Source organism: Palaemon carinicauda, chromosome 12 (genome assembly GCF_036898095.1).
Source record: "Palaemon carinicauda isolate YSFRI2023 chromosome 12, ASM3689809v2, whole genome shotgun sequence".
NCBI classification, from domain to species: domain Eukaryota; kingdom Metazoa; phylum Arthropoda; class Malacostraca; order Decapoda; family Palaemonidae; genus Palaemon; species Palaemon carinicauda.
Window position 1 is genome coordinate 12,649,184 of NC_090736.1, and position 23,916 is coordinate 12,673,099.

The 23,916-nt window shown below is 34.3% G+C and overlaps 2 protein-coding genes across 2 annotated transcripts in view; one reads left to right on the forward strand and one right to left on the reverse strand.

Moving 5' to 3' along the window:
- The window catches only part of LOC137650428 (uncharacterized), a 24,871-nt gene extending 18,025 nt beyond the window's left edge, over positions 1–6,846 (forward strand). Inside the window, exons 2-6 of the mRNA XM_068383660.1 lie at positions 3,898–4,752; positions 5,095–5,308; positions 5,899–6,050; positions 6,294–6,464; positions 6,631–6,846. Of these exons, the coding sequence (XP_068239761.1) occupies positions 3,898–4,752; positions 5,095–5,308; positions 5,899–6,050; positions 6,294–6,464; positions 6,631–6,846 (1,608 nt within the window). The remainder of the gene's footprint in view (positions 1–3,897; positions 4,753–5,094; positions 5,309–5,898; positions 6,051–6,293; positions 6,465–6,630) is intronic.
- LOC137651225 (protein LMBR1L-like) overlaps positions 1–16,092 on the reverse strand; it is a 62,430-nt gene extending 46,338 nt beyond the window's left edge. The window contains exons 1-3 of the mRNA XM_068384423.1: positions 15,959–16,092; positions 13,661–13,764; positions 13,059–13,188 (exon numbers count right to left, since the gene is read on the reverse strand). Of these exons, the coding sequence (XP_068240524.1) occupies positions 13,059–13,188; positions 13,661–13,764; positions 15,959–16,031 (307 nt within the window). The 5' untranslated portion in view covers positions 16,032–16,092. The remainder of the gene's footprint in view (positions 1–13,058; positions 13,189–13,660; positions 13,765–15,958) is intronic.
- Positions 16,093–23,916: the final 7,824 nt, after the last annotated feature.

Below are 23,916 nucleotides of genomic sequence, written 5' to 3' on the forward strand. Positions count from 1 at the left end.
ATGTAGTACTGTCTGGCCAGTCAAAAGACCCCATAACTCTCTAGTGGTAGTATCTCAACAGGTGGATGGTGCCCAGGCCAGCCTACTACCTTACTAGACCTTCGTCTCTTCCCACTTCCTGGCATCTCTGAAGATAACTTTTTTTTTGCAATCTGCTCATTTCTTTCACACGCATGAGCCACATAATAACTAATCAATTCTTTCACATCTGCTAACTTCAATGCCAGTGCTGCTTATCACAACATTTCTTACCTTATCAATTCTTATTTCACCTCACACACTATGCAAATAGTTTATTTCAACAGCATCAAACATTTTTTTTCTAAACAATCACTCTGTAAAGCTATCATGAAGGAGAACTGGGTCAGCATTTTTATGCATACCCAACTTGATTTTCTCAGACTGTTCATATACTGTCAGTCTTTAGCACAAACCCTTAATCAATTACGTTATTCTTAACGACCAACTTCATGGTTTAGTTTACCTAAATAACCTCTCTTAGTTGTTTACTCGCATTTCTCTTTCCAAACACTTCTAATCTCTTTTGCCAGCTTCTACAGTTTATCTTTACTATCCTCAATCATCTAAAGTACAATCTGCCCATCAACAATTTTCACACTCCATTCACAGATCATGCAAACAAAATTTAAACATTTGCACTTAAAATCCATACAAGAGAAATCGTTTGACAATCCCTTCATACATTGTTCTCATCTTAGCTTATGCAGACCATTCAAGACTTTTACACATCCTGCTACCTTTCTTGTTAAGCCTATTTTGTGACCCATCTCTTTCCATCCATTACCACTACATTGTGTGTGTTTATATATATATATATATATATATATATATATATATATATATATATAACAGTATACTGTATAGTTACACATAAATTTCTACCTCACGATGGGATCAAACCCTAAAAACTTCAAATGAAAGGCAAGGGAGCTACTAACCAAGCCAAAATAAGCATTAAACACCTTGGTTTTCATTTGAAGCATCTGGGGTTTGATCTAAATACAGAGTATAAATCTATTTTTATTCCATTTATATGACTATGAAGTGAGACTTGGAGCCTTACTAAAGCCTTAAAACATAATCTAGTTACAAATCTAAGAGCTATAGAAAGAATAATGATGGGAATAACACTGGAGACAGAAAAAGAGCAACATGGATACGAGAGCAAACTAAAATAGAGGATATTCAAACATGTAAGAAAAAGAAATGTACATGGTCATGACATATGGCCTCATGAGAATGACAGATAATTAATGAACATTAGGAATAACAGAATTGGTCAATAGATTGCAAAAGATGCAGGGGAAGGAACAAAAGATGATGGATTGACGAGCTAAGAAAATTTGTGGGTATAGACTGGCATAGAAAGACCAGAAACAGATATAAGTGGAAAGACAAGTCCATGGCCTTTGTCCTGCAGTGAACTAGTTACAGCTGATGAAGATGATGACATACATACATATAGTATATTAGTCTTTCAACTTTAGAAGGGATATCTCTTGAGAAAAATCAAGAAAATAGTCAATGGTAGAGTATATAAAAATTTAACTACTGAACTCTGAATGAATTGCAACACAACATAAGCGATTTCACTCACATACTCGGAAGATCCGTCAGAAGCATATCAAACACATATACATACTAGTCCTAAAAACTGTCTATGGCAGGTATTTCCAATGCAATATACCCCAAGGCAAATTGACAACTTGAGAAAGATTGTAATTCTCTCGGGGATAAGAAATTCCTCAAAATAGCAGACAAGCCTCTTTCCCCATGCCAATGGCAATCATGTCAAGTCAATCTTTAAATAAAGACTGTTACTGTGGTCATATAAAGTAGTACTGACTGTTCGGCCGATTGCCTAGATGATGGTTCTTCCACTGGTGGTAACTCGATAAAATGGATTGGTTTTGGAATCGTGGATATGGACTATATAGCCGGCATTGGGCTAGTGAGACCTCAATGCCCAAGAATATCGAGTAAAAACCGAGAATAATGTTATGAGGTAAAAGTTAGAAGAGGTTAGACAAAAAGATGGAAGATAGGAAGCAAAATTGGAGGTAAAGTAGAAGGATATAAAGCAAGCTCAGCAAAGGGCAGAAAGAATGCTGCAAAGACCATTCAGTAACACCTACAGTTGTGAGGTACACTGCTGGCACTAACCCCTCCCCCCTATGACTCAATGACATGGCTAACTGTACTGGGTATCATGTAATAAATTCCATAATCACTCAATGAAACCGTAATGGTGTTAAAACCTTTTGCAGCATGAAAATGTGACCACGAAATAGCACCCAAAGAGACTACGGTAGATCAAAATATGCTCCACATGTGCTTGCAGAAAAACTTGCTAGCTTTATCTTAAAAGTACCCTAAACTTGATAAGAATGGAACATTCCTAATAAAAAATGTATATTTTTTACATTTCATCACGTCATTCAAACAAAGGCAGATTAATGTGCAAAATTATACAGTAAAACAATAATACAGTTACATCATTAAATAACACTAAAATCATAAATGGTCTTAGTGAATTCAAATCTAGAATTTAATGAAACTTTCCCCTCATCTTATATAAGAAAAAATATTTCCTAGCCATAATATACCAATTTGATTAAGCAAGATAACAGTACTTTATCATTATTATTATTATCATCATTATTATTACTAGCCAAGCTACAACCCAAGTTGGAAAAGCAAGATGCTATAAGCCCAAGGGCTCCAATAGGGAAAAATAGTCCAGTGAGGAAAGGAAATAAGGAAATAAATAAATGATGAGAATAAATTAACAATAAATCATTCTAAAAACAGTAACAACGTCAAAACAGATATGTCCTATATAAACTATTAACGTCAAAAACAGATATGTCATATATAACCTATAAAAAGACTCATGTCAGCCTGGTCAACATAAAAACATTTGCTCCAACTTTGAACTTTTGAAGTTCTACTGATTCAACTACCCGATTAGGAAGATCATTCCACAACTTGGTAACAGCTGGAATAAAACTTCTAGAATACTGTGTAGTATTGAGCCTCATGATGGAGAAAAAAAGTTAAAAAAACAGCAATTACCTGATATTAATTCCATTCTGTCACACAAACTAACAACTATAAGCACTCTGTGATATTCATCCAAGTTTTCTATATACTGTACTGTATTTTTTGTGTACTAAAGAATAATACCCCTTCTATATACTGTACTGTATTTCTTTACCAATTGTTATTATAAGCCCCCATTCTTATTGTGAGTCACCAAGTGCATCCATTTTGCTTTTACAATTTGAAATGTTATTACTGATAGAGCAGTAACCTGTCTCTCTCCAGGATTATCTTTGATAGAATAAGCATCATTCTACAGCCCTACATTTTTTTTAGTTTTAATATCTTTTTCATCTTTGGCTTTAGATTTTACTCTGAATATGATATGTCTAAAGTGTGAATCTCTGTTTACTTAGACCCTAAAAATTTTCTGATTAATCATAATTACAGTTTTCTGCATGGTATATGTACAGCACATGCTGTATACTAATTTTCCTTTCATGGTATAGTATATGTAAACTAAGTTTAATTTAGTATTTATAGTGAATGAAAACAATCAATGATCAATCAGGTAATATTTCCAAAAAATCTAATAGTTACAAGTGAAAATAGTGATATGTTTATTGCCCCTTATCCTCTTGAACTTATTCTTTAAAAAATTATAATCCTAGTTATTCAACTGCTTTAACTTCATACAACAAAATACCCTTCTCTTTTAATTCTAAATTATAATATTACAAAAATACATGTTATATAAGTAAGGTTTCTTTATCTTTTTTTGCAGGCTGTAAATGTGTGCTCAGCAAACTAATACGTATTCATGTTTGTCCATAGATTCGTCAACGACACCTTCAGGCAAACAAAGCTTGCTACTTCATCTGCCTAGTAGTAGTAGCATTACTATTTACATTCATTCTCAATGGAATACCATATGAGAATTCAGTATTTTCAAAAGTTGAGATTAATGGTACATTCCTGAATGCGATTGAAAATAGTCGGGGAAAAAGTGAATATGCAGTAACAAAGTCTAAGAAAGCAAATGCAGAATTAGTACACACACAAGTACCAAGAAGCAAATCACCAGATAAGAAAACAAATAAAGATATGTTACAGAGCTACCAGGCAAGTAATATCAAATCAAGATACCACAATTCTTATAAAATTGAGATGGACGATGACAGTGGGTCTGATTTTCAAAATTCACCGTTGGAATACTCAATTACACTCTTAAAAGAAAGTATTGAACAAACTCACAAGGCTGCCTTACGATATCTGAGTCGATTTAATCTTACAACAAAGGCCCTAAATAAAGTAATTTACAGCAAGGATAAAGGACATTTGAACATCCAAGAGTATGAGCCCTCCGTAACTCCAACAACCTCTGCATTCAAAACAGAGATATCTCTAAGACAAAAAAATGTAAAAAGTCAAATTAATTACGAAGAGATAAAACAAAACATTGTGAGGACAAAAAGCTTAACAAACAACTCGCTACAGGATAATGAATTTCATTCTATCAGTTTAAGAACTACAATGGCCCCTTGTAATTGTTCAAGAATAATAAAACCCAACTTTACTCCATATCCAAATACAAAATGGACAGCAACACAAATCTTGCAAAAGATAAATGCCACTTTTGGAGAATCAACATGTAATGATTGGGCCACTATGCGTGGCTACAATCAAAAAGTAAGTACAATGTGTTATCTGAATGTCTATTCAACTATTGGTTATTAAAAACATTATAACTTTTCCTAAAAAGTAACTAAGCAGTAATTTCTGTATTCACTCCTTCTAACTCTCCCCACTGCTGCTTGGGTCAAGTGCAAGCAGCAATTGAGAAATGAACCTTGAAAGCCATTAGTAAAATGACATAAATCTGTTTGTGAGGTAACCTTTGAATCACTTCCACATGATCCATACTACTGAGTTCGTTAAATTATTAACTGTAATATAAGAAAAAAATTCTTCCATTACCCATATCTGCAATATTAATAACATTGAAATGTACTAAATACATTTTTTTTCTAGGTAATAAGTTACAGTCTATTTGGAAAATTTCTTAATGAGTACTACAACAACACGCCTTCAATTATCACCCAAATATCCTCTATGTATCCTGGATGGATCGTCCGGATTTATCATGACCTGAATCTTGGCAGAGCAGAAGAAAAGGAGTGGGTCTGTTCCCTCATTTGTGAATATTCCCATATAGATTTCTGCTTTGTCAAAAACTTGACCGGAGGTAATTAAGATATGAAAATCTATGTACGCTATCACATCAATAATTGCAACATTTTATTGAATCTAATTTTAACAGTTGCTTAGCCTAAACCTAAGAAACTTTAGTGCATACTGCCTAATTCTTAGCTGGTACCTACACTTTCTAATATCAAACTACCTCTTTTAAATATTTCTATTTATTACTTTCAGGGGGAAATTGTCAATTAATAACCATTTAAATCCAATACATGACTATCATGTTCCCAAATATAATATTCAGTGACTACATTTTAGTTTTAATATGTTAATATTTTGGGTCATTTAAAATTTGGCTAAGAAAAATCCAATCACTTTTTTTCTCCAAAGTTATCACACTTGACATTAATTACCCAGTAATGTACTTATTTTCTACTCATAAAATTTACAAAATAACATTGAAATGAATTATTTAAATAGACATATTTCAATGGAATAATATCAAATTAGTAGGAATTATAATCTGAGCCAAGAGCAGTGAATCCTTACAACCAAAAGAATCCAAAACATCATAAACTAATGCACAAATTTTCAAAGATAACAATCATGCATTTACATAAGCTTCAATTTCAATAGGCCTAGGAGACATAAGCTGGACCATAGGATCTGTGTGGAGAATCAGTGTTCTGGGGGACCCCCTTGTTACCCAATATTTGATTAGAGACATGGACTCTCCTATATTACAACGAGAAGTTACTGCAGTGAATGACTGGCTTCGGTCACACAAAGTACGCACAGTATTTCCACTCCTATTTTACACACATTTCAGTTGCTTCAATTTCAGGGCAGTATCTAAACAATTGACATTTCTTATTCATCTTAATATTAATTGAGACTTTAGTTCAAATCTGCAAGATCATGATCCAATTATCCAAGAATATTCAAGTCCATTCAAATATGAAAAACCCTGACCTAATTATGACAATTCAAAACTGCTAAAAATCTTAAATAACCAAAGAATTTTGTTACAGTGCTTTCACTTTATGAGAGATAACATCATGCATAATCAACCCATAATGGCTGGAATGTGGGGAGGCTGTAATTCTTTTTATCCTGATGCAATGCCAAGACTCAGAAACACAGTTTTCAGGTGGTCAAACAAATCTGTATCACACTATTCAAGAGACCAGATCAACTTCTCTGTAAGTAAAAGTTTCTGTAGTCAATGGTAATTACAAAGAAATGACCGAACTTAGTGGTACTGTATAGCATGAACTTCAAGAAATTGCTTAGTATTGTATGCAAAAATTTAACAGGGATAAAATTTTATTTTCTAATAATCAAACATTTCCCCTTAATTTCTTCAAGCTGCTTCTCTGGCCAACTTTCAAAAAGAACCATACTGCACATGATGCCTATTCATGCCGTGAGTATCCAGCCTCTCGTCCATTCCCAACAAAACGTGTGAACTTCACTTTCATAGGAATGCGTACTTCAAGAAAAAAATATGCACATGATGAAATCAAAACACCTTGTCCTGTACAATGCAGACCACCTAACCACAAGGACTGGACATTTTGTTAACTTATGATCAAATTTTTATACCCAACAAACAACTAATGTAATTATTGTAAACATAAAATAAAACTATTTATTAAATGTAGTCAACCTTCTAGATGTTTTTAATATTAAAGAATTCCTTTTTGAAAAAAAAAAAAAAATTGTTCCCTTGGAGAAAAAATATGGTCTCTTCATGGAACATAAGATTTTTTTAAATACTGCTCTATAATTTCACAAGTTAGAGAAAACCCAGTAATTAAAATTTGGTATCTATTACAGAACTAAGAAACTCCACATGTGATCTATGGGTAAGTGAAATTGGTCCTGCACTTTGAAGATATTGTACTGTAAGGACGGCCTTAAGACACTAAGTCTAGCTTCTCTCAAAATGATCACAAAATAGATTTGATTAAAGATATTGTCTTCAATTATATCATATTTGAGCCAATGCTTGTAATATGGACAGCTTCTTAATAACATTTAACCACCAACTGATATTTGAGAATTAGTGTAACAAATAATGTACAGTACTTAATTTAATTGTATGGAGTAATTTATACCAGAATCCCTTTACAAGCATAAAGCACGCACAACAGAGAGAGGAGTAGAAAACTCTCCTCCTAGTCTGGCAGAAATGATAATGAAGATGAAAACAGCATTACTCTATAGTATAATTTTCTTAGCTCCCTTTACTCGGTTTTCATCAAACCCACTTGTGACAATTGTGAACTTGAAAGGCAACCTAATCCTCTACATTCCACAATTTATGAAGGTGAAAACAAAAATAGTTTTTAAAATTAACCTTATTCTTTACAAGCTATCAACTACTGTATATCCTCTTCCAAAATCAGGCTGCATTGAACGGTAAGCCTCGCTCGTGCATTAGATTTTCAATAGCATAATAGCTCATAGCAGCAATTAGCTATCAGTTGCATTGCTTTCTGCATATCACCATCAATCTATTTCCCTTTGACTATCTATCTATCTATCTGAGAAATTTCCCTGTTTTTCTCTAAATTTAAAATGTTTAAAATACATATCCTTCACATGAGGCCTTTGAGATGTGAGCCTCAGGTCTCATTAGTGTAAAGTAAATCATAACAATAAAATAATCTATATTCAGGATCACTTCAAGGAAACTTTGTGTTAGTAATGTTTTAAAGTGAATAAGAGGCCTGATATGTAAACCTGAACTCAAACAAAAACATTTAAGTACAGTATTATTGTTGGTTCCCTTTTTATACATCCTTGAAGAAAATTGCCTTAACTATACATGCAGTTAGCCAGCTCTACAGAAGAACTTATCTGCCAAGATATTCGTAATTGATTAACTCTCCAAAGCAGAATGGCACCATACTTCTAATTACACAAATGACTACTAGTACAGAATTGAATGATTACTTGGTGGTCTTGCTGTGCGTAACAACAACTTGCATTGTTTGTTCAAGAGTTGGGATGAAAAATCACCTTTGGTCAAAGATATTTTCACTTATATTGTCATTAAAGATCTCTGATAATTATAAAACACACCTTGTATCTTTTTATCATAAATATACCTTGATTTTTTTAATATGAATGGGCTCCCATTAGCAAGCCCATTTAGAACTCATTTGAAATGTAGCAGAGATTCAAACTGGCAGTTCCAAAATTGGGGAGATAATTCACCATAGATATTATTACTATTATTACTTGCCAGGCTACAACCATAGTTGGAAAAGCAGGATGCTAAGACCAGGGCTCCAACAGAGGAAAAAGCCCAGTGAGAGGAAGGAAATACCATGTATGGAAACATAGAATAATGTGCCTTAGTGTTCCATCAAGCAAAACAATTCTAAGCTAAGACAGTGGAAAACCATGATTCAGGGGCTATGGCACTATCCAAGTATAGAGAACAATGGCTTGATTTTGGAGTGTTGTACCTTCTCCTAGATGAGCTGCTTACACTAGCTAAAGAATCTCTTCTATCCTTACCAGAGGAAAGTACCCACTGAACAATTACATTGCAATAGTTAACCTCTTGAGTGAAGAATTGTTTGGTTAGTTTAGTGTTGTTAGGTGTATGAGGAAAAGGGAGAATGTGTAAAGAATTGGCCAGACTATTTGGTGTATATGTAGGCAAAGTAAAAATGAGCCGTAACTAGAGAGAGATCCAATATGGTAATTTCTGGCCAGTCAAAAGATCCAATAACTCTCTAGTGGTTGTATCCCAAAAGGTGGCTGCAGCCTTCGCCAACCTACTACCTATATATGCATATCAAATGTGAATATCATTGTGAGATTAGGCATTATTATTATAATTATTATTTGCTAAGCTACAACACTAATTGGAAAAGCAGGATGCTATGAGCCCAAGGGCTTTAATAAGGAAAAGTAGCCCAGGGAGGAAAGGAAATAAATAAACTGCTAGAGAAATAATGAGAAATTAAAATGAAATATTTTAAGAACAGACACATTAAAATAAATCTTTCATAAATAAACTATAAAAACTTAAAAAAAAAACAGGAGGAAGAGATATAAGATAGAATAGTATACCCTCAATCAAAAGAAGTCTACCCCAAGATAATGGAAGACCATGGTACAGATGCTATGGCACTACCCAAGACAAAAGAACAATGGTTTGATTTTGGAGTGTCCTCCTAGAAGAGGTACTTAACATAGCTAAAGAGTCTCTTCTACCGTTACCAATAGGAAAGTAGCCACTGAACAGATACAGTGCAGTAGTTTACCCATTGAACAAATACTGTATATGGAAGGTATAACAAGATCTTAAGGCTATATATCAATTGTCAAGTCAACTGACATTATCCCAAACACAGTTAGAAAGAGTTTTGTTTGATATAGTATATAGTGCAGAATTTAATTATTATGAAAATCTCATAAAATATTGACTGCATTTTGATTCATTATATTGGTGGTAATAAATGAAAAGTTTTGATGGAATCAACAAAATTATGCACAAGTAGGTATACACATTCAAAAGCCCTACTACATGATATGAAGGATTCAGAAAATTTCAAAATTATTGCTAAAATATCTGCAGCAAAAGCCATGCATAAAAAATCTATATATTTTGAAGAAATAATTGCATTCTAATTCTTCACATAAATTTACTAATAAGATTAATTATAACCGCAGCTTTTCACTTTACATGTACTGTACAGTATTCTTTAGAATACTGAACACATGCAGAAATAACTCCCATGACCCATGCTGTGAAAAAGTACATGATTAAAAGCATTTTTTGACATTTTCTTTATTCTTCAAGTGTAGTTATATGCAATACTACTGTAATTTGATTGTTCGAAATCACGCCAAATATACGAATAGTTGCAATGAATTTAATCTTATGAATACACAGTATATAGTTTGCATATTGCCTTGTGTTTTAATTGTGAATGGTTAATATACCTGACATTATCAAACAGCAATTATAATTTTCCTGTATTTTAATCCACCAGATCCAACAGATGTGTTTCTAATCATAAATACAACAAGGTGTTTTATCTTGTGGACAATGAAATTCACTGATAATAGCAAACATGTATAACCCCTATACTGTACGCATTAAAAGAGAAAAAAATCTAAGTCGGTATAGTATTGCACATATATACTATTAATAACGACGATAATAATAACCCCTAAAAACAACTAAAACAATATATTCTCTCTCTCTAATACATGGATCAGTAGATGACAGATTCACTGACAACGGGGCACAACCTGTATGGTTATTTCTTGAGGTAATATATTTCCTTTGAAAAATCATAAAAACTTTTATTTCACGTATTAAAAGAACCATTGCTGAAGGAATTGATAGGAGATACCAAATAACCAATTTTGTAAAACCAGTAGTCAACAGATTCAGCTTAAAGTGATGGTAGTGAAGTAGCAGTGAGTAGCGTTTTTACTACAGAGCGAGCTGGCAATACATAATAAAGTTAATGTTTTTCCTATCATACTTCTTTTTGTTTAAGGAGAGGGAGAGAGAGATTCACTCACTAAAAATCTTTACTTCATAAAATTTAGTAAATATATATATAGGGTCATGAAACAGACATCTCAATAAGTGACCTTGTTTTTTCTTGGATGAATTAAACACTAATTTTGAGACCTGATTCAGCAATAAAGAGGATAGGTGCCTTAGTTCTCCATAGGGACATATGTTATAGGGAATAGGGCATACTGGAGAAATACTGCAGAAACAAATGGAGCCGTCACTATACAGTACAGTATAAGCTCCACCAAAATTAATACAATGCAACGAAAGGTGAAAACAATGGTTGACGTATGTTCAAGCAAACTATGCCTTACTTCACACAGAGAATCAAGAGTGCATATTTGGTGAAAAAAATGACAAATTGTTTCGATGATCACACTACTTAAGGAACCAAAAACATGGAGAAACTGGAAAATACTAAAAGTGAAACTTTAAAATAAAATTTAACAATTACCTTTTACAAAGGTACCATATAAAAATATTGAATCTAAATGCAAAAATTATAGGGATGATTTAGGAGAGTTTATTTTAGCCATACAATATAAAATGCAGCTATTACTCTTTTAATTTTTCAATTCCTCTCACAATGAAGATATTTTCATAGCAAGTATTATTAATCTTACACAGAACATGATCAGTTCATGAAACATGCAACTTTCTAATTTGATTAGGTATATTACTACCATATTCCATTCTATCACAGATAATTGCACATGCAAGAGCTTATCCAAGGCACAACAAAACCCAAGCAAGGTCAACCAGCTAACCTAGTTTAACCTGGAGAATGAGCGACACAAAGTAGAGGCACCTCTGCCAACTTGTGACTGATCCCACAATCAGGCCTACAACAAAACTTTCTACAGCAACTACATCACAAAATTCAAGTACATTGATAAAAATAAGCTCTACTAAAAAAAATTGCATTGTAAAGTTATGAAAGCAGTATATTTTATGCATACAAAATTATGTAATGCATTTTTTATCACAAATTTGAGATGCAGAAATAATAAGACTTGAGTGGTGAAGGCTTTACTCATTTGTCCAAGTGACGGTACTGCCCAGTCTTAGTTATCATCACTGACATATTCTTTCACAGAAAGTCTATTCTTTTGTTACATTAAAATATTATACGTTCAATAAATAAAGTTTCCTGGGATAACATTTCCAAAAAATGTCAAGAAACTGTGAAGAATTCATTAATCCTAGGTCCACTTCCTATTACCTGTTAAACAAAGTCCTTGCAAATGTCAATTTTACTATACAGCATCTGCATGTACAGAGATGTACCTATTTTCTACATAAATTCCATCCTTCTTTAAATTTACCTAGTTTTGGTTGAGGCTGTTCTTTTTGCTCTTTAGGGTGACTATTACTCACAAACCCACAAAAATTCCATAACCCTTTGGTAATAACCCAACAAGCGTTCACCATCCAAATGTAAAAATAGCAACAAATTTATAGAGTTCTGCACATCACTTGGAAACGGTCTACTAAATTTTCCTGACAAATAACATGTGCATACAGAAGCTTCAATCAGGAATTGAATATATCAATAATTTTCTTTACAGATTACATATACTTTAATCCCATATCAAACTTCACAAAAATATGTTGATGCTATCCACTGGAAACCAGATGAAAGTCTATAAAGTGTTATTGTTTATATAAGCACAGGTTCTTCCATAGTCTTTACTATGGATTCTTGATCATTTTTCTTTTATAACCGAAGCCTTATGTTTAGTTTAGATCATAGGATTTGTTTGATATCTGCTTTATTTAAAAAAATAAAACCCGAGTCATCTTTAAAGTTATAGAGTAAAAACGTATGAATATGATTTTATCTTCTTTTTTTCAAAATTTAGGACATTTTCAACTTTTTATTCTCAAATCTGAGATCTTGGCTTCTGTAATTTAGAGTAAAACAAAAAAAGTTAGACTGAGAAAGTTTCTTTTCACCATCTACGATTATGGAATTAGCTTGTGATTAAGCTTTATAGCTTGTGATTAAGCTTTATAGCTTGTGATTAAGCTTTATAGCTTGTGATTATGCTTTATGGTGCCAAAAGAAATACATTTGGAAAATTTATCAAGAAAATGCGACCCAATGTTTGTTGAATAAATTGTTGAAAATTGATAGGGTTGTGTTCCATGTTAAAAAGAGAGAGAGAGAGAGAGAGAGAGAGAGAGAGAGAGAGAGAGAGAGAGAGAGAGAGAGAGAGAGAGAGAGAGAGAGACTTACCTATCATCTGAGTGAGATTCTCCTGTTCATAGTAACCTAAGAGGAAGGACAATATGAGGGCGACCCCAAATACCAGCACCACCAGCAGGGTCAGGACCACGACTGTCTCGACGATCCGAGCTCGCAGTCCCTGTAAGGTGGGTACTCATTAGTATCTTGTATAATTAAACTAATACAGAACTAATGGGAGTGATGATGATATTCATGAATCATACCTTCTAATAATGGTGATTGTGGTTATGGACAATCATATGTCTACCAAAATTATGAAAAATACACAGGAGGTAATAATGATGATGATAACAGTAGTAATAATGTAATATATTTAATAACTTTGGTATAAAACACCCATATTAAAATTTTAAAAACATAGAAGGTAATAATAATAATGATAACAGTAGAAATAATGTAACATTTAATAACTTTGGTAAAAAAAAAACACCCATAAAAGAATTAATCTTAAAATTATCAAGCACAAATTCAGGTCTATCAAACATCCCATATTTTATGCTTTCAAGTTACGTATTCTTAAATACTAAATACTTTTAATCAAATAAATAAGAAATCAATAAGCAAATGATATAAAATCGATTGTTCCTTACCTTTTTTGAGCCAGGAAACCCTTCGGACTCCGTGAAGAGATAGGCGAAGGGCAGACCCACAAACAGCGACAAATTGGAGAACAGGAAGATGATGTTCCACAATCCTGCGAAACAATTGGAGCGATTAGCTTTCTTTGAAGCATCGAGAAAAGCATCTTACGAGACAAGTTTGAAACTTAATAAACGAGACGAGTAATTAAACTGGCAAAGGGGTTGCTACAGTATAGACTATTATTATTATTATTTTATTATTTGCCAAGCTACAAACCTAGTTGGAAAAACTAGATGCTATAAGCCCAAGGGCTCCAACAAGGAAAATAGAATACTAGAATGCAAAAAAGGATAACAATACTAAAATAAGACATTCTAAAGAAATCATATCAAAACATTAATAAAATACAAATTTTTTTTTAATATAATGACGACAGTGGACATGTCAAATCGCCTCACAGGAGAGAGAGAGAGAGAGAGAGAGAGAGAGAGAGAGAGAGAGAGAGAGAGAGAGAGAGAGAGAGAGAGAGAGAGAGAGAATACTACTACATCCCCTTTTGTTTATTCAATTTCACTCTTCTTTCCTCTATCTATACTATAGCTCAAAACATCGCCGTATAGCAAACATGGCCTACAGAGGACCACCATCTACAAAAAAAAAAAAAAAAAAAAAAAAAAAAAAAAAAAAAAAAAAAAAAAAAAAAAAAAAACTTTGAATTATCAACTTTTTGTCAGCAATATCTCACGTGTTAATAAAACGTTGGACTAATAATAATGAGCAATCCCTCAATATGCAACCTAGACTATTAAAGTTTCGCCAAAATGATCGGTACTATATGAATGCATAAAATATATCACAATTATTAGACTATACAAAATACTGGCCAGGAAGCATGATACTGCATTAATATTATTATTATTATTATTATTTCTATACAGTAATATTTCACTCTGAATGTACTTATCATTTCGTTTTATTATTACCGGTTTCCTAAATAATGATACTAAATAAAATCTGTAGATATAAAAAAATTTAGATGTTGAAAATTCACCCCCTCTGCATTATCCCAAAATAAACTTAAAATACCTAAGCATTTATTATCAAACAAAAACAAACAATATCCTATCCAAAGTGTCTCGAGTATCTCTTAAAAGCCATCTTTCTCTTCTGATCAATTTAAACTTGAGCAAAGTTGTGCAGAGAGTGAAATATGATACAATAACTAAGGGATAACACCAAGCGCGCAGCAGCAGTAGTCGGACTCAAGGGGATTCATTGACACCAAGGTCACACACACACACATACACACACACACACATACACACACACACACACAATCACTCACTCACACAAAGCCTTGGATTGTAACTTAGTTATTGAGAGGCTTCCATAACCAGCAAATGGGATAAACAGAAGGGAATGCAGCTGTCCTTCTGGTTTAGTGCTGTGAATCAAGCAACCTCATAAGGGTATAAACAAATTTTAAAGGGTTCAGGGTTAATTAACAAAATTGTTGACCAGGCGGACATGAGTCTTTTTATAGTTTATTTATGACATATTTGTGTTTGATGTTGTTAATAGTTTATATATGACATGTCTGTTTTGACGTTGTTACTTATTTTAGAATGATTTATTGTTAATTTGTTCTCTTCATTTATTTATTTCCTTATTTCCTTTCCTCACTGGGCTTTTTTTCCCTGTTGGAGCCCCTGGGCTTATAGAATCTTGCTTTTCCAACTAGGGTTGTAGCTTGGATAGTAATAATAATAATTAACGAGAGAGAGAGAGAGAGAGAGAGAGAGAGAGAGAGAGAGAGAGAGAGAGAGACTTTTTACATCCTCGAAATTTGAACATTTTTTATCCAGTCAGATTACCAAACTCTGCAAGGATTAACAATTCATGGACGCAAGGCATTTACAATATTATTAATACTAGCTAAGCTACAAACCTAGTTGGGAAAGCAGCATACTATAAGCCCAGAGGCTCCAACAAGGAAAAAATAGCCCAGGGAGGAAAGGAAACGGAAATAAGAGAAGTAATTAACAATTAAAATAAAATATTTTAAGAATAGTAATAACATCAAAATAAATAGAGGATTAACGCAAGGCATTTACAATATGATTATTAGTTGGGAAAGCAGCATACTATAAGCCAAGAGGCTCCAACAGGGAAAAAATAGCCCAGTGAGGAAAGGAAACAAGGAAATAAGAGAAGTAATTAATAATTAAAATAAAATATTTTTAAGAATAGTAACAACATCAAAATAAATAGGAGAAACAACATCAAAATAAATAGGAGATCCTTACCCTGAATGAGAGAGAGGTTGAGCCACTGTACATAGAGGGAGTCACGGTACAGCGTAAGTACTTCGTTGCTCATGATACTGATGGGAAGGAGCAGCACTGCTCCCAACGACACCGACAGGCTGAAGGTGCATAGCCATAGTCTGGAACGAAGAGATGAGATGGGTTAAATAATGGCATTTCGTTGGCTGGAAAGAGTAATGAAGCCAGCAAAATAGTAGATTGTGATCGAAGATGAATTAGGCGTAATTACTGTTAAAATCATTGCAAAGGTATTTCTGAAAACGTATTATTATTATAATTATTATTATTATTATTATTATTATTATTATTAGCCAAGCTACAACCCTAGTTGGAAAAGCAAGATGCTATAAGCCCAAGGGCTCCAATAGGGAAAAATAGCCCAGTTATTATTATTATTAGCCAAGCTACAACCCTAGTTGGAAAAGCAAGATGCTATAAGCCCAAGGGCTCCAATAGGGAAAAATAGCCCAGTGAGGAAAAGAAACAAGGAAATGAATAAATGAGAAAAAAATTATCAATAAAATATAAAGTATGAAAATACCAGGCATATTCGAGGTCTATATTGGTAGTAAATGTCCTTAAAGATGTCAGGATTTCGTTCCCGTTTCATCAGAATAGATACTCACCAGAACGTCAGCCGGGCAAGCGGCTCCCCCCCCCCCCCCACACCCCGTGATCCCCAACCACAGCAGTGGCCTCCCCAGTAAACAGCTTAAACTCACGGTCCCGAGCTAGGATCGATCTGCTGCCATGGAATGCTAAGCGAACACGTTACACAGTACTATTTATTCATATGGGCTTTTCATATAAACATTGGATGATATAATCAAAGTACTGTTCAGTAATGGCTGGCTCAATTCCACTCTCAAAACTTTCTTTTCTATATACTGAGTCCCCTTGATGAGACAACAGGAACATTAGTGAATCAGAAAACTTTTAGACTTTCTTTTTTCCTCAATCTAGCACATGCACACTGAACAGTTAAGTCTCTTCCATTCTAACACTTCTTTCACATAAATTTCTCTGTCTCCTTCCCCTGATTCTTACCAAGTTTTTCAAGTGGAAACGTTTCATCCAAAATTCTCCCCCGAGGGACCAAAGAAACTTGAAACCTTTGCAGATCATTTATTTTGGTGGCTCCAGACCTCCTTGTTTGTCTGGCATTTGCACTTACCATTTACAGAATAGATAAGGAAGAGATTTTAAAATAAATTTAATAATTACGTCGATATTACATAAACACACACACACACACACATATATATATATATATGAGAGAGAGAGAGAGAGAGAGAGAGAGAGAGAGAGAGAGAGAGAGAGAGAGAGAGAGAGAGAGAGAGAGAGAGAGAGAGAGTTTAAAACCATCTAACACGTCCTGAGTTCAGCAATCACACATAAAAACTAAGATCCCAAATTACCAACTCAAAAAAAAAAAAAAAAACCGGTCATGTATGTCTGGCGAATTGTGGGAAGATAACGTTCTGAGATTAAAAAGGAAACGTCTTAGTCCATTAAAAACATTTTACTGCTGCAGTGACCACGGTCTCCTATTTCTCTGAAGTCACCCACAAAAATAAGAACTCAAAGTACGAGAATATAAGACTGATAATAAGAAAACATATAACGGGGATCAATCAGAAATAAAATAATGACCAGCCTCGCAAATAGAAGGAACTAGTTTAAAGGTTTAAAGACCGCTCGTGAATGGCAGAGGCGAGGGACAGTGACATTGCCTATCAAGCAGGACAATGCCCTAGAGATTGAACATACTGTATATCATATGATCAGCGCCAAAGACCCCTCTCCACCCAAACTAGGACCAGGGGGAGCCAGGCAATGGCTGCTGATGACTCGGCATATAGACTCCCCCAAACACCCCAGCCTTAGTTCACAAGGATGGTAAGATTGCAGACACTAAAGTAACTAACGAGTCTGAGCAGAGTCGTTACCAGTAAAGCCACAACAACTCTTTCTTCGTTTCTTCTGATGCGATGTAGAGACGGAGAAGGGGGGGGGGAGAGAGAGAGAATTCAAGGTCAAATTAGCTCCCCCTGCTATAAAACAATTGCCATAAAACAACTACATCCGGCTCATACACTGACAGGGACTTATTTTCTTATTAGGGGAATCACGATTTCTTCGGTGTTCAAAAATAAAAAAAAAATGGTGGTGAGGCACTCGTCTATGCTAGAATGGTATACGAAAAATAAAAAGAATTATACCAGATATGAAGTCACAAAAAAAAAAAAAAAAACACGACGAATAAATTGAACGAGAACATAACGTCTGCAACTCCTCGAAGATGAGCATGAACAAAGAAATTGTTACCTCAGAAGGCTAATGCTCCTCGATATCTAGACACTATCATTGATTGTCCTAATTAGTAAAAGTGAAAAGAGGTTGACCATAAGGTGAAAAGGAATGAAGGTAAATTAGAAGGCTAAAAAGTAGATGCATACATGGGCGGCAGGGAGGCTGCAAAAATCCTTTGATATGCAAAAACCCGACAGGAGATGTAGGATGTACTAAATAAAATCGTTCACGAAAACCTCGAGCATTCTATAAAATCAAAATAAAGGAGCATGAACATGTTAATCGAAATGAACGCATTTAATGGGAAAATTTCATGGATAGTATTTATGTATGAAATTCTGGGACCAGAATCAAACTTTACCAGTATCTAGTATGATTTGCAGAAACCAACAGAGTAAGTTATTTTTCTTTTTAGATTGAAGTGGAAAAAAATGTTGAAACTTGCAAATGTTTAGTTTTTGGACTAGATTCAGCCTCCATAAGACTTGGAGACGTAAAAAATATAAAAAGAAATTATTCCTACTGATCATCTTTTACTATGGAAACAAAGAGAAAGGAGTGAAATTTCACATCTTCCGAACCAGCTGACTTCCATGTTCGCTAACACAAACGGGTGTCAATGAGAACGTGAAACCTGGCGGGTGCTAAACAGCCAAGGAATGGGTAACGATATACAACCTAGAAGCTCCCATCACGAAAGGTAATGTTCTGTAACGTGCACGTAAATAATAGACAGGTAACTAAAAGGCCCGGTCACAACGCCCGAACGTTGCTGGAGCGTTCCTTGAACGGCAGGGAGGTGGACCAAACCCTTGAAGATTTAATTTAACCTTTTTACGTTCGGTCTTTATTAGGCTGCTGAACGTAGCAAATCCTCGCATATTCCTTGAGTTTTCTTACACCTCTATTATGGAAGTTGCTAATTTATGCAATAAGGGTATTGGTATACAGGATGTCGAAAAGCGTAGCGGAGTGATATTACAGTCACCAACCTGTAAAGGATAATAACAAAGTAGGGTAAAAATTACGGTCGCTGTATCTTAATTAAAATTACGGGTTTTTTAACAGTTTATTTAAAAAATAAAAGCGACTGAAACTTTTCGACATCCTGTATACCAATACCCTTATTGCATAAATGAGCAACTTCCATAATAGAGGTGTAAGAAAACTCAAGGAATATGCGAGGATTTGCTACGTTCAGCAGCCTAATAAAGACCGAACGTAAAAACGTTAAATTAAATTTTCGAGGGTTTGGTCAACCTCCCTACCGTTCAAGGAATGCCCCAGCAACGTTCGGGCGTTGTGACCGGGCCTTTAGCAACGTGGCTGGCGTTAATCCAAGTTGAAATATTTAAAATCTGGGTCATTGATCATAAAGAAAAAGTTATTTCGACGTCACCAAAAAACCTATCAATATCAATATTATTACTATTATTATTATACAATGTCATACAAAATAATAGCAATATATGAGAGGGACGAGTCGTTAAGTACACAAAGTATTGGTTTCAGTGATGATGAATCTCGCCCAAGGCACCTTCCTCCAATAAATTGTACAAGCACAGTGGTCAGTATTAAGAGATTAGCCCACGGCCAGAGGACAACAAGTCTAAACACGGAGATTATTACTTCCAGAATACCATAGTTTCATATATTCACACATATATACAAATAAATAAATATATCTTCTTCTTTTCCGCCGTTATTCCTACATTAAGGGGTCGGTTGCCTGATGCGCCCTCTCCAATAGCTTCTATGAAATGCATCCTCTTCTCTCCAGATCATCCTTCACCAGATCTTGAGATCTAATTTTCTACCACCTAAATCTTTCCCCCCTAACAGATTCCTCTCAAGCCCTCCTCACTCTCCATCCTCAGCAAGTGCCCACATCATCACAATCGTGACACTTGTATCACCTCTGTAATCTTTACAACACCTGCCATTTTTTTTATCATTTTCTAATCTTTCAAGCAGTTACATTCCCATAATTTACCTCAGCATTCTCATATCTGTTCTTTCAAGTATTGCTTCCTCTTTTCATCTTAGATCTCACGTTTCCAACCCATACATTAACATTGGTATAATTATTGTGCTATTGATATTGACTTTTAGCTTGATTGACATATTCTCATCACATAGCTTATTATTCTTGCTACCTCTTGCTACTTCTCCCATGCTGCTTTTATCCTATTCTCACCTTCAGTCTCACCTGACTTATAGTAGATCCCAAGTATCTAAATTGTGCCTCTTCTTTCATAACCAAAGCCTCTACTTCCACGTATGGCTACCCTGCCCTTACCCCTCATTGCGTACTTTAACCAAATTCTAACGAAGCATTGTCAACAAGACCAAATCCCCCCAAAACAACTTATTTTTGAGGAAATATTCTTATCGAATGAAGTGCGCAACAGCAAGAAGGAAAAATGAAACCAGCGCATGCAAGAGAACAAGAGAAGAAAATGCAAAAAAAGAAGTAGAAAAGATTTGTCAGCGATGCAGAAGGAGCAAACACGCGCCCCGAAGATCCCCAAGGACGGAGGGACAACCGGTTTCCAAAGAAGTCATTGTTGGCAGCAAGAGTTTGTAAACAACAACACAATCCCAGGAAGAGTTCAAAGTACCTCCTAGGACGAAGGACGGAATGCAGTTAGGTTCTTTTACTGTAAATACATACGATTTACTCTCATTTTTTATTTTTTCATTTGTGTATATATTTATTTGTTTAGCCTTTTCCTGTACTCAGCTTGTTTGAGAGCAGTTGTCTTATTATTATTATTATTATTGTTGTTGTTATTATCATTATTATTATATTATTATTATTAGCTAAGCTACAACCATAGTTGGAAAAGCATGATGTTATAAGCCCAAGGGCTCCAACAGGGAAAAATAACCCAGTGAGGAAAGGAAACAAGGAAATAAATAAACTGGAAGAAAAGTAATAACAATCAAAATAAAACATTTTAAGATAATTAACAACATTAAATTATATCTATCATTTATAAACCATAAATACTTTAACAAAACAAGAGGAAGAAAACCAAGATAGAAAGAGCGTGCCCGAATGTACCCTCAAGCAAGAGAACTTTAAACCAAGCATTCTGTGTATGAAGGTTTGCTTTATAAATATTCATGGTTTTCTTGCTTGCATCCCTCGAATGGTCCATATAACAACAATATTAATAAGGATAATAATAATAATAATGAGGATGATGATAACGACTTAAGTAATAAACGCAACAAGATCATTAATAATAATGATAATAATAACTTTAAAAACAACAACAACAACAACAATAATAATAATAGTCTAAAATAAATTTCCCAGGGTTCCTCTGCCCCTTCCCTATAACGGAACCACATCCAAGATCTATAGACCTTGACTACATGAACAGCTTCAACTCGCATAGATACCCCCTTCTCTCTCTCTCTCTCTCTCTCTCTCTCTCTCTCTCTCTCTCTCTCTCTCTCTCTCTCTCTTTGCAGGGTAGGAAGCTCCAGGCCTAATGCAAACCAATAATGATTTTGCAGAATTACACCCCAAATGAAGATAGAGGATCAATGTAACACCGTAAGTGTTGATTTTCTCACAACACTACATACACGGATAATCCTACACAGTATTCTAGAAGTTTTATTCCAGCTGTGACCAAGTTCTGGAATGATGTTCCTATAATCGGGTGGTTGAATTGGTAGAACTTCAAAAGTTCAAAGTTGCAGCAAATGTTTCTAATGTTGAACAGGCGGACATAAACCTTTCTATAGTTTATATATGAAATATCTGTTTTTACTGCTTTTAAAATATTTCATTTTGATTGTTCATTACTTCTCATATCGTTTATTCATTTCCTTTCCTCACTAGGCTATTTTTCCCTGTTGAAGCCCTTGCTTGGAAAAGCATCTTGCATTTCCAACTAGGGCTGTAGCTTAGCTGCTGCTAATAATAATAATAATACAATTTTTTCATGAGAGAGAGAGAGAGAGAGAGAGAGAGAGAGAGAGAGAGAGAGAGAGAGAGAGAGAGAGAGAGAGAGAGAGAGAGAGAGAGAGATATATTGATGGAATCCTTCAAGACAGTCGCATAATCAGTTTCTTATTTCTTAGTTAGTTTACAGCCAATGGAAAACCTGTATTATTATCATCATTATTATTATTATTATTACTAACTAAAGCTACAACGCTAGTTGGAAAAGCAAGCAGCTATAAGCCCAAGGGCTCCAACAGGGAAAAACAACCCAGTGAGGAAAGGAAATAAGGAAATAAATAAACGACATAGGTAAGAAGTAACCAGAAGATAAACAAGGTTCACATAAACCCACCTTGGGGCACGTCACTACTACGGGGTCAGGCAAAGTCGCAAGAAGGTGAACTAAGGTATGATTATCCTTATCTCTCCCAAGAACGCCCATCAGGAAAACATCACCAAATATCCTTATTTGTAAGAGAGACAGGTTTTTCGGTGCACGGTGCATTGACGGAAAATAACACGAACACAATTTTAATATATATATATAAAGTGGAGACTAAAAAAAAAGGTTTCATGGCGGTAATACTTCGCATGTTTTCCTGTGTGTGTGTGTGTATATATATATATATAATATATATATATATATATATATATATATATATATATATATATATATATATATATATATATATATATATATACACACACACACACAGGAAAACATATATATATATATATATATATATATACATAATAAATTTTGCACATTTAGATGTGTTTCTCCAATTCAAATAAGCCATATATATTAATACATTAATGTCTGGACTCTCTTATCGATCTCGGGCTCAGATCCCCTAGGCGAACCACTCAAAGACAATAATAGCTTCTGACCGGCCGGGAATCGAACCCTGGTACAGGAAACTTGTATCACAGTGACGATACCAATTAGCCACTGTGATACAAGTTTCCTGGACCAGGGTTGGATTCCCGACCGGTCAGAAGCTATTATTGTCTTTGAGTGGTTTTGCCTTGGGGCATTGATCCCGAGGTCGATAAGAGAATCCAGACATTAATGCATTAATATATATGGCTTATTTAAAGGAATATATATATATATATATATATATATATATATATATATATATATATATTATATATATTTTAGTCACGATCAGCAGCATAGCCAGACTTATAACTCTCTCTCTCTCTCTCTTTCTCTCTCTCTCTCTCTCTCTCTCTCTCTCTCTCTCTCTCTCTCTCTCTCTCTCTCTCTCTCTCTAATATATATATACATATACATACATTGTATATATATATATATATATATATATATATATATATATATATATATATATACGTATATATATATACACATCATCCACACAAGCTTAAACGTTTCTCATACTTCATGAGATTTCAATAAGACAAAAAACTAATAAGCTTTTCTCAACCAGAATCGAAAGAGAACGTGAACTTTTGTGGGAAAAAAGGTGACGATTCTCTTACAGGATGAAAGATGAGACTCTGAAAACACTGAAATAGGAAGAAAATTCCAAAGTTTGGGTATAATCCGAGAACTGCGTACTCCGGGATTAACAATTTCCTCAGGTGGATTCTTAAACATCTTATAACAAAATTCCTGAATCAGTTCAAACTGTTA